Source organism: Melozone crissalis, unplaced genomic scaffold (assembly GCF_028551555.1).
Source record: "Melozone crissalis strain CALT ecotype California unplaced genomic scaffold, PUWL_Pcris_2 ptg000187l_1, whole genome shotgun sequence".
Classification (NCBI taxonomy): Eukaryota; Metazoa; Chordata; class Aves; order Passeriformes; family Passerellidae; genus Melozone; species Melozone crissalis.
The window spans coordinates 2295313-2307767 of NW_026535952.1; the positions used below are offsets into that span (position 1 = coordinate 2295313).

General features: G+C 51.0%; 2 protein-coding genes across 3 annotated transcripts in view; both read left to right on the plus strand.

Annotated features, from left to right (window-relative positions):
- Positions 1 to 12455, plus strand: part of DOP1B (DOP1 leucine zipper like protein B) — a 248579-nt gene that overhangs the window by 72234 nt on the left and 163890 nt on the right. The window lies entirely within an intron of this gene.
- MORC3 (MORC family CW-type zinc finger 3) overlaps positions 4898 to 12455 on the plus strand; it is a 42150-nt gene continuing 34592 nt past the window's right edge. The window contains exons 1-2 of the mRNA XM_054293742.1: positions 4898 to 4978; positions 12369 to 12441. Coding sequence (XP_054149717.1) covers positions 4940 to 4978; positions 12369 to 12441 — 112 coding nt within the window. The 5' untranslated portion in view covers positions 4898 to 4939. The remainder of the gene's footprint in view (positions 4979 to 12368; positions 12442 to 12455) is intronic.

Genomic DNA, 12455 nt, shown 5'->3' on the forward strand with positions numbered 1-12455 from the left:
GAATGTATTTACTTATTTTTTGCTGGGATGTAGGATTAGGAGAAAGGTAAAATAGGTTTAAAATTTTAAAAGGGTACAAAGAAAAATTTATCAACAGGAACTTAAAGAAAGAATAATAAGAATTACAATAAAATCTTTAGGATACTTTTCTTTTTCTTATAACTTTTTTACTGATGATGTAGAGAAAAAGAACCTAAAATTTCAGTCAGTTTAGTACTTCTAAAATGATCTTTTTTAGTTTACTTAGGGAGAGAAGTCCCTCTTGTTAATTTTATGGAGACTTCTCTACAAGAAAACAATTTTCTTGTGGTTGTCTTTATAGATAGCAGCCCAGGGAAATTTGTAATTGTGAAATCCTTCTCATTTTTTATAAGTTTTGTTATCGTTGTGTTTATGGGCTATGCTAACTTATGGGGTAGTGTTTTAAAGATGAATTGTTTAAAGGTAAAGGTTCTCATTATCTATCTCTGAAATAATCTTCTTCTTGGGGGTACAGCATCTTTATCACTCTAATTTCTCTGTTTCAAGTTCTCACAGGATCACAGTTACTTTAACATCCTTAAAACGTTATTTTAACATGTTTACTTTAACATGTAACTGTACCATCTTTATTTTAGTGTGGAGGCTAGTTTATTTTTATTTATTTTTTAATTTAGTTTATTTTAGTGTGGAGGCTACACTGCGGGAAAGCTGCTGCTCTCATTTCACCTTTCCCTGCACCCAGGGCCTCCCCTGGAACGTTGTGTGAGGGGTGGATGTGGAAGTGGAAGTGGAAGTGGATGTGGATGTGGAAGTGGATGTGGAAGTGGATGTGGAAGTGGATGTGGAAGTGGAAGTGGAAGTGGAAGTGGAAGTGGATGTGGAAGTGGAAGTGGATGTGGATGTGGATGTGGAAGTGGAATGGAAGTGGATGTGGAAGTGGAAGTGGATGTGGAAGTGGATGTGGAGGTGGAAATGGAAGTGGAAGTGGATGTGGATGTGGAAGTGGATGTGGAAGTGGATGTGGATGTGGAAGTTGAAGTGGATGTGGATGTGGAAGTGGATGTGGATGTGGAAGTGGATGTGGATGTGGAAGTGGATGTGGAAGTGGATGTGGATGTGGAAGTGGAAGTGGATGTGGATGTGGAAGTGGAAGTGGATGTGGAAGTGGATGTGGATGTGGATGTGGAAGTGGATGTGGATGCGGATGCGGATGTGGATGTGGAAGTGGATGTGGATGTGGATGTGGATGTGGAAGTGGATGTGGATGTGGAAGTGGAAGTGGATGTGGAAGTGGATGTGGAAGTGGATGTGGAAGTGGATGTGGATGTGGAAGTGGATGTGGATGTGGATGTGGAAGTGGATGTGGAAGTGGATGTGGAAGTGGATGTAGATGTGGAAGTGGAAGTGGAAGTGGATGTGGATGTGGAAGTTGAAGTGGATGTGGAAGTGGATGTGGATGTGGATGTGGATGTAGATGTGGATGTGGATGTGGATGTGGATGTGGAAGTGGATGTGGAAGTGGATGTGGATGTGGAAGTGGATGTGGATGTGGATGTGGAAGTGGATGTAGATGTGGAAGTGGAAGTGGAAGTGGATGTGGATGTGGAAGTTGAAGTGGATGTGGAAGTGGATGTGGATGTGGATGTGGATGTGCCAAACACTGAGAGCTGAGGAGCCACCCAAGGATTGCTGTGAGGAACAGCAGGATGTGGCTGTGGCCATGAGGAGGTGGGACAGCAATTTCTGGGACAAATGTCCTTGTTCTTCACAGGGATGAGGGCAGGGCGTGTCACACAAAATTCCCAGATGTTCCTCCAGGGTCATCCTGCTCTGCTCCAGGAGACGAGCTTGGGGTCAAAGAAGGAATCCCAGAATCACCAAGGCTGGAAAAGAACTTTAGGCTCTGTCAAGATTCAGTTATTAAAGTTATTAAAAATGCCTCTGCCTGAGTTAAGGTGCAAATGAGGCCATATGCCATGACAATAGTATGAGGTTTATCTGATGGTAAATACGAGACAGAAAATAAAGAGATAGAAAAGTGGGGGGGGGGGGGCAGGGGGGACAGAAATAGAGTGACAGGGACAGAATAAAGAAAAAATCACCACTCCACAGATCGCAGTGATGTTCTGTTGATCCTCTCCACTGCTCCTGGTGGTGATGGTCCCGCACAAGCACAGAATCCCCAGGGTTAATGTAGCTCAGGCCAGGGGGGAATGCCCAGGGCTGTCTCTGGCAGCAGATTCCAGATCTGCAGCATCCCCTGCAGTCCTGAGGTGCAAGGTCTCAGGAATGACTCAGGGGGCACTTTGGGTTAATTCTGACACCCCTGAGGTGTCCCTGATGTCAGTGTCCTGTGGATGTGCCCTGTGGGGCTGGAATGACTCAGGAAATGACTCAGGGGGCACTTGGGATGGATTGTGACACCCCTGAGGTGTCCCTGATGTGAATATCCCATGGATGTGCCCTGTGGGGCTGGAATGACTCAGGGGGCACTCAGGGATGGATTGTGACACCCCTGAGGTGTCCCTGATGCCAATGTCCCGTGGATGTGCCCCTGGGATGTGCCCTGTGGTGTTCAGTGGCTCTGGACTTTGGCTGAGCCTCTGAGGTGACCCCCAAAGCTGCTCCCTCGTTCCAGGGGAGGCTGTGCAGAGCTGCCCACTGGGGTCCCCACACCCCAAACCCTGCCAGGGAAGGATCCCTGCTGGGCTTGGCCCTTGTTTTGCCTCTCCCTCAGTCCTGTTTGTCTGCCCCAGGCTGGGAGGATTGAACAATGGTGTATGTAGGGGTTCAATTTACAGGCCAAAGTCCCAGTCAGGTGGAGGCTTCTGTGGTTACACAGTTTTTGTTTTAATGGGCAAAACTCCTTCATACCAATGCTCCAGGCATGAATCATTTCAGTCCCTGAAGGCTCCTCACACCCAGCCATGACCCCAGCACCGCCATTGTGTTCACCATGAAACCCTGGTCTCAAGTGCCACATTCACAAGGTTTTTGAACATTTCCAGGGATGGGGACCCCACCACAACCCTGAGTGTCCTGTCCCAGTATTTGACCATCCTTTCCATGCAGAAATGTTTCCAAATATCCACCCTGAGCCTGCCCTGGCCCAGCCTGAGGCCGCTCCCTCTGCTCCTGTCCCTGTTCCCTGGCAGCAGAGCCCGATCCCCCCGGCTGTGCCCTCCTGGCAGGGCCTTGTGCAGAGCCACAAGGGCCCCTGAGCCTCCTTTGCTCCAGCCTCAGCCCCTTCCAGCTCCTCAGGGATTCTGCAGCCCCTTCCAGCTCCTCAGGGATTCTGCAGCCCCTTCCAGCTCCTCAGGGATTCTGCAGCCCCTTCCATCTCCCTCAGGGATTCTGCAGCCCCTTCCAGCTCCCTCAGGGATTCTGCAGCCCCTTCCAGCTCCTCAGGGATTCTGCAGCCCCTTCCCAGCTCCGTTCCCTGCGCTGGACACGCTCCAACCCCTCCAGGGCTCTCCTGCAGGAGCAGAACTGGACCCAGCCCTGCAGGGACCCCAGCACAGAGGGACAATCCTATTGTGGTAATGGTGCCCTGAATGGAGAATAATAAGTATTGACTCTATGATTGCAGAAGGCTGATCAATTGTTTCATTAAGCTATATTACATTATTATACTATACTATACTATACTATACTACACTATCTCACTAAGAAGTCTGTAACCCTTACTGACAGTCTGATACAGCTCTGACCTAACTGGCCAATCCCTCTAAACACCATCCACTGTCTAATTAAGAAATCACTCTTTGGTAAATAATCTCCATAGCACATTCTACATGTACACAACAACAGGTGTAGCAAATGGAGATAAGAATTGTTTCTCATTCTCTTCTCTGAACTTTCTCACAGCTTCCCAGGAAAATCCTGGCAGACAACTGTGTCTCTCTGTTCAGAGGATGTGGTCACCACACAATCCCTGCCCTGCTCCTGCTGCACACACCATTCCCCATCCAGCCCAGCTGCCAGGGGCCTCCTGCCCCCCTGGGCACCCCTGGGCTCGTGTCCAGCCCCTGTCACAGCACCCCCAGGGCCTTTCTCACTGAGGCACAGCTGGGACTTTCCCACAGCGCTCCTGCCCTCCAGGCACTCCGAGTGTTCCCGTCTGGCTCCCCAGAGCAGTTTCTACTTCAGCATTTTTGCTGATTCCAAGTGTCTCTGTTCAGGGCACCATGACCACAATAGGATTGTCCCTCTGTGCTGGCTCTGAGAGGCCCCTCCGGGGCTGGGCCCAGTTCTGCTCCTGCAGGAGAGCCCTGGAGGGGCTGGAGCGTGTCCAGGGCAGGGAACGGAGCTGGGAAGGGGCTGGAGCCCCAGGAGGGGCTGACTGGAGCCCCAGGAGGGGCTGAGGGAGCTGGAAGGGGCTGCAGAATCCCTGAGGGAGCTGGGAAGAGGCTGCAGAATCCCCAAGGGAGCTGGGAAGGGGCTACAGAATCCCTGAGGGAGCTGGAAGGGGCTGCAGAATCCCTGAGGAGCTGGAAGGGGCTGAGGCTGGAGCAAAGGTGGCTCAGGGGCCCTTGTGGCTCTGTACAAGTCCCTGCCAGGAGGGCACAGCCGGGGGGTCGGGCTCTGCTGCCAGGGAACAGGGACAGGAGCAGAGGGAGCGGCCTCAGGCTGGGCCAGAGCAGGCTCATGGTGGATATTTGGAATTTTTTTTCCTGGAAAGGGTGTTCAGGGGGGTTTGGAGTGTCCATCCCTGGAGGTAGCACTGAGTCCTCTGGGCTGGGGACAAGGCGGTGATCGAGCACAGCTGTCCGGGATGATGTCCCAGCCCTGTCCCAACCCAACCCATCCCCTCACAGCGCCCTCAGCACCCGGCTCCGCCCACCGACAGGAGGGGGCGCGGCCTCTCCACAAGCCCCGCCCCGCGTGCGCGCGCCCGGGCCCGGAAGCGCGCAAGGCCGCGGGGAGGCGGAAGCGCGCGCGGGGCCGCGGCCTGAAGATGGCGGCGAAAACACAGGGCGGGATCCGCCTGAGCGCGGTGAGTGCGGGCGGGCGGCGGGGCCGCGGCCGGCCGGGACACGGCACCCGGGGGACCCGCTGGGGACCGGCTCCTTCCAACCTGCTGTCATGGCCAGGGACACCTCCCGCCGCCACAGGCTGCTCGGAGCCCGTCCGGGCTGGCCTGGGTCACCTCCGGGGTGACACCCCCAGCGAGGGCGGGGAGCGCTGAGTGTCTCTGTGGGGGACGAGGGGCCGGGGGCTCCCCGCCCTCATCCCCGCTCAGAACCGGCAAAATTCCCTTCTGTGGGGCCGGCCGGGCTGTCCGAGGGGACGGTGAGGGCTGGGGGTGGGCTCGGGGCCGGGGGCGGGATTTCCCCGCCTCTGGCGAGCGCCGTGACCTCTAATTGCCGACTTGGAACTCCAAATCTTAACTACTTTTATTGCGAGCGGCCTAATTAGAGTTTAACCCTAATTGCGGCTGAGAGCGATGAGTGTTCGCGCAGTTCGGGGCTGCTGGGTTGGGTTTTCAGTCGCGGTGCTGTTGCGGAGCTGTTGTGGCGATCGGTTCGGTTGTTTGTGCTGATAGAAATGAAGTTAAAGCTGCTTTTTTAGGGGAAATAGGAGAGTTTTTCCCAACTCAGTGTCTGTAAATCTCACCTGTTCTCATCACCTTTAGGACAGTGAAAAGAAGCAGGAGTGCTCTGATGAGTAACTTGTGAAATATTTGAGTGACAAATAGTGAGTGTAAAGAAGTGCTGGAATTACAGAATGGTTTAGGATGGGAAAGACCTCCCAGATCATTGATTCCAACCTCTGGCTGCAATTTTATCACCTAATATCGATTCATGTTACCCTAACATCCATTTCTGTTATCTTAATGTGAATTTATATTACCCTAATAAAAGTTGCTAAAATAAATTATTCCAGAGATGACCCCTAAACATCATCTCCTCGAAGTTCTAAAAAATTGCATTTAGATTTTGATTTCAGGCCTTTAATTCTTGCAAGTGTTTGAAATCCACACTTTGTGTGATATTTTATTGCAGCAGGGTTGTTCTGTTTTTTTAGATAAAGGTTTGGATTTATTATTAATTTTTGGATGTATTATTGGTCGTCTTGAGAGGAAAGATATCAAAAATCAGGCTTTGCATGTGGCAGTTCAGAGTTTAAAATCATTCTCAGGTTGAAATCAGTTTGCCAGGCTGAACCCTCAGAGGTACAAACGAAACAAGATGCACTTGGGAACTTTCTGAATTATTTTTAGGCTGCTCTTTGGTTTTGTCTGTCGCAGGCACAGCTGAGGATTTGCATTCAGTGACTTTCCAGTGAAAGCTGTGGGTTTTGTAGGGTTTTTCTTTTTTTTTATTTATTTTTTTCTCAGGTGAAGCAGCTGATGCAGTTTTGTAAAAGGCTTTGTAGTGCAGAGAATGGTGGGGCGAGCTGATAGTCCCAGTTCTTTGGGAATATAAAATATTCCCATGGATTCAGAGGCACTGGGAGGGCCTGGGAACTCATTCCCAGCCTGGAATTTATCTCCTGCTGCAGCTCTGGCAGTATTTCTGTCCAGCTGCACAATGAAGCAGCTCAGGGAAGTGATCCAGGTTAATATTTTAAGGGTGGTTTTTAATTTGGATCAGTCCTTTGATGTGGTTCATTGAACAGGGCTGACCTGGGGATTGTGCAGAAGTTTCAGGAGGAATTTCTGGCTGGAAAGGTGCTCAGGGCTTGGGAGGAGATTCCCAGGGAGGTTTGGAGTTCCCATTCCTGCAGGTGTCCCCTGGAGGTGGCACTGAGTGCTCTGGGCTGGGCACAAGGTGCCCATGGGGCACAGCTGGCACTGCATGGGCTGGCAGGGCTGTAAGGAGCTGGGAAGGGGCTGGAGCCCCAGGAGGGGCTGAGGGGGCTGGAAGGGGCTGCAGAATCCCTGAGGGAGCTGGAAGGAGCTGCAGAATCCCTGAGGAGCTGGGAAGGGGCTGCAGAATCCCTGAGGAGCTGGAAGGGGCTGCAGAATCCCTGAGGAGCTGGAAGGGGCTGCAGAATCCCTGAGGAGCTGGAAGGGGCTGGGGCTGGAGCAAAGGAGGCTCAGGGGCCCTTGTGGCTCTGCACAAGGCCCTGCCAGGAGGGCACAGCCGGGGGGGTCGGGCTCTGCTGCCAGGGAACAGGGACAGGAGCAGAGGGAGCGGCCTCAGGCTGGGCCAGGGCAGGCTCAGCTGGGACAGCAGCAGCAATTTGCCCATGGAAAGGGAGCTCAGGCTGTGCAAACCCAGGGCACACAGGGAATATTTCTGTGTCTGCTCTGGGGTGCCCTGACCCCCAGGGCAGCACTGACTCTGACCCTCATCCATGGAGAAAGTTTCCCAGAGTTCAAGATAGACTGGAATCCATAAAAGTGTGCAATAGATTATGGAGAGCAGTGTAGGTGCATCACTTGGTGAGAAATTGAGGGTTTGGGGTTTTTAGTGTGTTGTGGATGGCAGCAAGATGGAGGGCACAGGGTGCTGTCCTGGGTTTGTTCTTCCTCCTTCTCCATGGGTTTGGGTGGCATTTTGTAATTGGGCAGAAAAGTCTCCATTACAGCTCTCTGGGATCAGTTATTGGGTTAAAAGGGAAAATAATCCAGGTGTCAGTTCCTAATGGGATAGTTCAGTCTTAATAGTCCTTGTAACAAGATTGTTTGGCCATTTTGTGCCTTCTGATGAAAAGCTGCCAAATTCATTATTTTGAGACTGTTTTATTGATAAGAAATAATAAACACCTGAGTCCAAACCTGAAACACCATCTCTCACATGCCTTCAATCCAGACCCAGAGAAACCCACAGCTGGCACTGCCACACCAGGCCTTGGCAGGGGCTGCCCAGGGAGCTTTGCAGTGCCCATCCCTGCAGGTGTCCCCTGGGGGTGGCACTGAGTGCTCTGGGCTGGGGACAGGGTGCCCATGGGGCACAGCTGGCACTGCATGGGCTGGCAGGGCTTTTCCAACCTAAACAATTCCAGAGTTGTTCCCAAGAATTTGTTAAATAAATGCAGGCTAAACCAAGCTGCATTTTTCACTCAAATGAATTACTGTAGTGATGAAGGGTGACACAACACAAATTTATTATTTGCAAGCAGTGAGTTCCTGAGATGAGGCAAACTCTGCAGGGGTTTGGGATTTGTGCACACCTGAGGATCTGCAAGGGTGGGAAACTGAAATTCCCAAAGCTGCCTGTCATTTTTGAGAGATGAACTGATTTATTCCCCAATATTTGCTGTTACACCTGCAGGGGATGCTGCTCTCAGGACAGGTTTCAGATATTCAGAAAAAATGAAATTACCAAACAAAACCCACTTAATAACGAAATATGTTTGGCTGAGTGAGCAAAACAGCTGGATTGGCAAAGTGAGTGTTCAGCTCTTACTGAACCTCAATTAATTCTGAGCTAATTAAAGTGGTGCATTGATGAATGAAGTGTAAGGACAAACGGACTGAAATCTTTCCTGGTGAGTTCATCAGGAATTGGGGAGTGGTTGCTGACTGCTGGGTTGCTCTGCAGGAAACTGCAAAAGTGATGGCCTGAAACCACTGTTCTGCTCTTTAATCTGATTTTGTGCCCTTGTTTCAGTGAGCAAGGCCAGGCTGGAGGGGCTTGGGGCATCCTGCCCTGCTGGGGTGTCCCTGCCTGGGCAGGGCTGGCTCTGGGTGGGCTCAGGGTCCCTCCCAGCCCAGGGCAGTGTGGGTTCTGTGCTCAGGGGGTGCTGTGTGCCCTGGGGTAGCTGTGCCATGAATTCCCTCGTGCTCAGCTTTTGCTGAGGGGTGGGAGATTGGTTCCAGTTCCCACCTTGCCCTTCCTGTCCCTGTGACAGTTCCCAGTGCTATGAACCATTGCAGCCTCTCTCTTCCAGTTCCCATCTTTCCCTTCCTGTCCCTGTGACAGTTCCCAGTGCTATGAACCATTGCAGCCTCTCCCTTCCAGTTCCCATCTTTCCCTTCCCGTACCTGTGACAGTTCCCAGTGCTGTGAGCCATTGCAGCCTTTCTCTTCCATTCCCACCTTTCTCTTGCTGTCCCTGTGACAGTTCCCAGTGCTGTGAACCATTGCAGCCTCTCTCAAGGCCCCCACCAGTGTGGATTCTGTGCTCAGGGGGTGCTGTGTGCTCTGAGATAACCTTCCCATGAATTCCCTCGTGCTCAGCTTTTGCTGAGGGGTGGGAGATTGGTTCCAGTTCCCACCTTGCCCTTCCTGTCCCTGTGACAGTTCCCAGTGCTATGAACCATTGCAGCCTTTCTCTTCCATTCCCACCTTGCCCTTGCTGTCCCTGTGACAGTTCCCAGTGCTGTGAACCATTGCAGCCTTTCTCAGCCCTCTCCCAGTGTGGGTTCTGTGCTCAGGGGGTGCTGTGTGCCCTGGGGTAACTCTCCCATGAATTCCTTGTGCCACTCATGCTCAGCTTTTGCTGAGGCGTGGGAGATTGGTTCCAGTTCCCACCTTGCCCTTGCTGTCCCTGTGACAGTTCCCAGCCCATTGCAGCCTTTCTCAGCCCTCCCCCAGGCACTGATCTGCAGAATGCCAGCAGGATTCCTGAGATGTTGTTTTCACAATTCCCACTGGTTCACAGCAGTGCAGCTGTTGTGTTACACAGGCAAGCTTTGATTGCTCTGCGCGCAGAATGGTTTGGTTCACAGGCAAAAAAAGACATTTATTGGTGATGGTGACACTGAGGTTCTTTCTGTCCTTCCTCAGTGTTGTCTGATGCTCAGGGGAGGTGCTGCTTCCTCTTTAGAAGGAATTTCCCCATGGAAAGGGAGCTCAGGCTTTGGAAAGAGCTGCCCAGGGAGCTTTGCAGTGCCCATCCCTGCAGGTGTGCCCTGGAGGTGGCACCGAGTGCTCTGGGCTGGGGACAAGGTGCCCATGGGGCACAGCTGGCACTGCATGGGCTGGCAGGGCTGTGCCAGCCTCAAGAATTCCATAAAATTCCCAAGTGTGAGTTGATGCATCTGTCAAAACCACAGTCAGGGCTTCTTGCCAAGTCCCTCTTGCTGAGATTCCAGGGAGTCCAGCAGGGAATCCAGCCATGAATCCAGCCATGAATTCAGCAATGAATCCAGCAGGGAATCCAGCCATGAATCCAGGAGGGAATCCAGCCATGAATCCAGGAGGGAATCCAGCCATGAATCCAGCAGGGAATCCAGCCATGAATCCAGCAGGGAATCCATGAATCTAGCAGGGAATCCAGCAATGAATCCAGCAGGGAGTCCAGCAATGAATCCATGAATCCAGGAGGGAATCCAGGAATGAATCCAGCAGGGAATCCAGGAATGTATCCGTGAATCCAGGAGGGAATCCAGGAAGGAATCCAGGAATGAATCCATGAATCCAGCAGGGAATCCAGCCATGAATCCATCAGGGAATCCATGAATAAATCCATGAATCCAGCAGGGAATCCAGCACTTGCAGCCTCCTGTGTGCCTGGAGTTGTTCAGTGTTCCAGCAGGGAGCTGAGCAGATGCCAAATCCCCGAATGTGCATCCCTGTGCTGGGTTGGGGTTTTTAAATGAGGTTTTGTTTTGCCAGGGAAGGATTTCAGGTGGGAAAAACTCTCTGGTAGATTTTGATCCCAAAGCTTAGGAGACCCAGAATCAGATGAGGAGAATCACCCAGGGCTCTGAGGATCCCCTGAGTTCCTGCACAGCAGAGGGAGAAATCCCAAGATCCTTTTGCCCACGTGTGAGGTTTCCATTAATCCCCAGAGGAATTTTCTTATGGATTCAGAATTTCTTGGAGGTGTTTGCTGGGAGCTCCCTGGCTTAGGCTGACTCCCTGCACCAGATCCTGCAAACCTGGAGCTCTGCAGCACAGATGGCAGTGAGGAAGGTGCTGTCTGCTCCCTCTGGTGCTGCATGGAGAAATCAGGGATTGGGTTGCACTCGGAATTGTGTCATGTGCTGCTGTGACCTGAGAATCGAGGTGACAGCTCTTGGCACCTTCTGTTGCTCTGAGCCAGGGCTGCTGCCTCTCCCTGTGCCATTTTCCTGCTCTGGGCCTGGTTTGTGGCTCCAGGATTTGCTTTTAGCATCATTCCTTTTCACCTTGGGGCTTTGAGGTGGCTGCTTGCTTTTATTTGCACTTTTATTTACACTTGTGTTTTATTTACACTTTGTACCTTGAGAAAAGTGCTTGTGAACAAATAATTCTGTAAAAATGCAATGTGAATACCTACACAATATTTATAATCTCTCTCAGATTTTCTCAGTGCAATAATGTGGATTTTGCTGTGGGTTTTGTGTAACTCAGTGGTACAAGGGCAGTTTTCAGTGTTTTGTGTTCATTTTGCTGTGGGTTTTGTGTAACTCAGTGGTACAAGGGCAGTTTTCAGTGGTTTGTGTTCATTTTGAGGTGGGTTTTGTGTAACTCAGTGGTACAAGAGCAGTTTTCAGTGGTTTGTGTTCATTTTGAGGTGGGTTTTGTGTAACTCAGTGGTACAAGGGCAGTTTTCAGTGGTTTGTGTTCATTTTGAGGTGGGTTTTGTGTGACTCAGTGGTACAAGGGCAGTTTTCAGAGGTTTGTGTTCATTTTGAGGTGGGTTTTGTGTGACTCAGTGGTACAAGGGCAGTTTTCAGTGGTTTGTGTTCATTTTGCTGCTTTTTGTGCCATCACCAGGAGTCAGGCAGGGGGGCTTGGGCAGATCTGTGCAGGGGTTTGTGTTAAAGGCTTTGTGGGAGTGTAACCATGGATTCCTCAGGGGTAATGCAGACACAACCAGCACCTGCAGCACTTAAATTTTTTCCAAATGTTTCATGGACAGGTCCTTTACCCACATGGATTTTTAGTTCTGCTTTTCCCAGTCTTGAAGTGAATGTGTGTGAGCCTGGGCTGCTTGGCAGTTCTTTGGCACTGACATCTCTGAGTTACATCCCATAAGGAGGTGCTTTATTTGCACATTTTCATCTAATTCTGCCTTTGGGTACATGAAATGTGTGAGATCCAAGTGCTGAAAGCACCAAGCACCCCCTGAGAGGGGATTTTGGTCGCTGTGGGCACAGACAGTGCCCCACAGAGGGTGTTGGGTGCTGCTCACTCTTCATGTGAGGTTTGAATCCTCCTGGTTTAAAATGCGAGTTTTTAACATCTGAGAGTTTCTGTTACTGGTTTGCACCATGGCTTTGATGTTTTCTGTAACCTCTGGCATCATCAGATAGCAATAGTTCCTTATATTTTTTTAAAGATAAGGGTTGTTAGGATGACAGCCCATGCTCAGAACATGCTGAAACTGTGCTGGATTTCCTCCTCAAGAGCTGTGTTAATGTTCCCTGCCAAAACCCAGAAATCAATTCAATTACAGCCTTTTGGTGGTGGTGTCCAGACCAGCCTCATGAAATTCCCTTCATTTAACAGCCTGGTTTCTGCCTTGGAGAGCCCAAACTAATGCCCTGCTTGTGCTTTATTGCAGCTGTGCCCAAAGTTCTTGCACACCAACTCCACCAGCCACACCTGGCCCTTCAGTGCAATTGCAGAGCTCATAGGTAGGTGATGAACA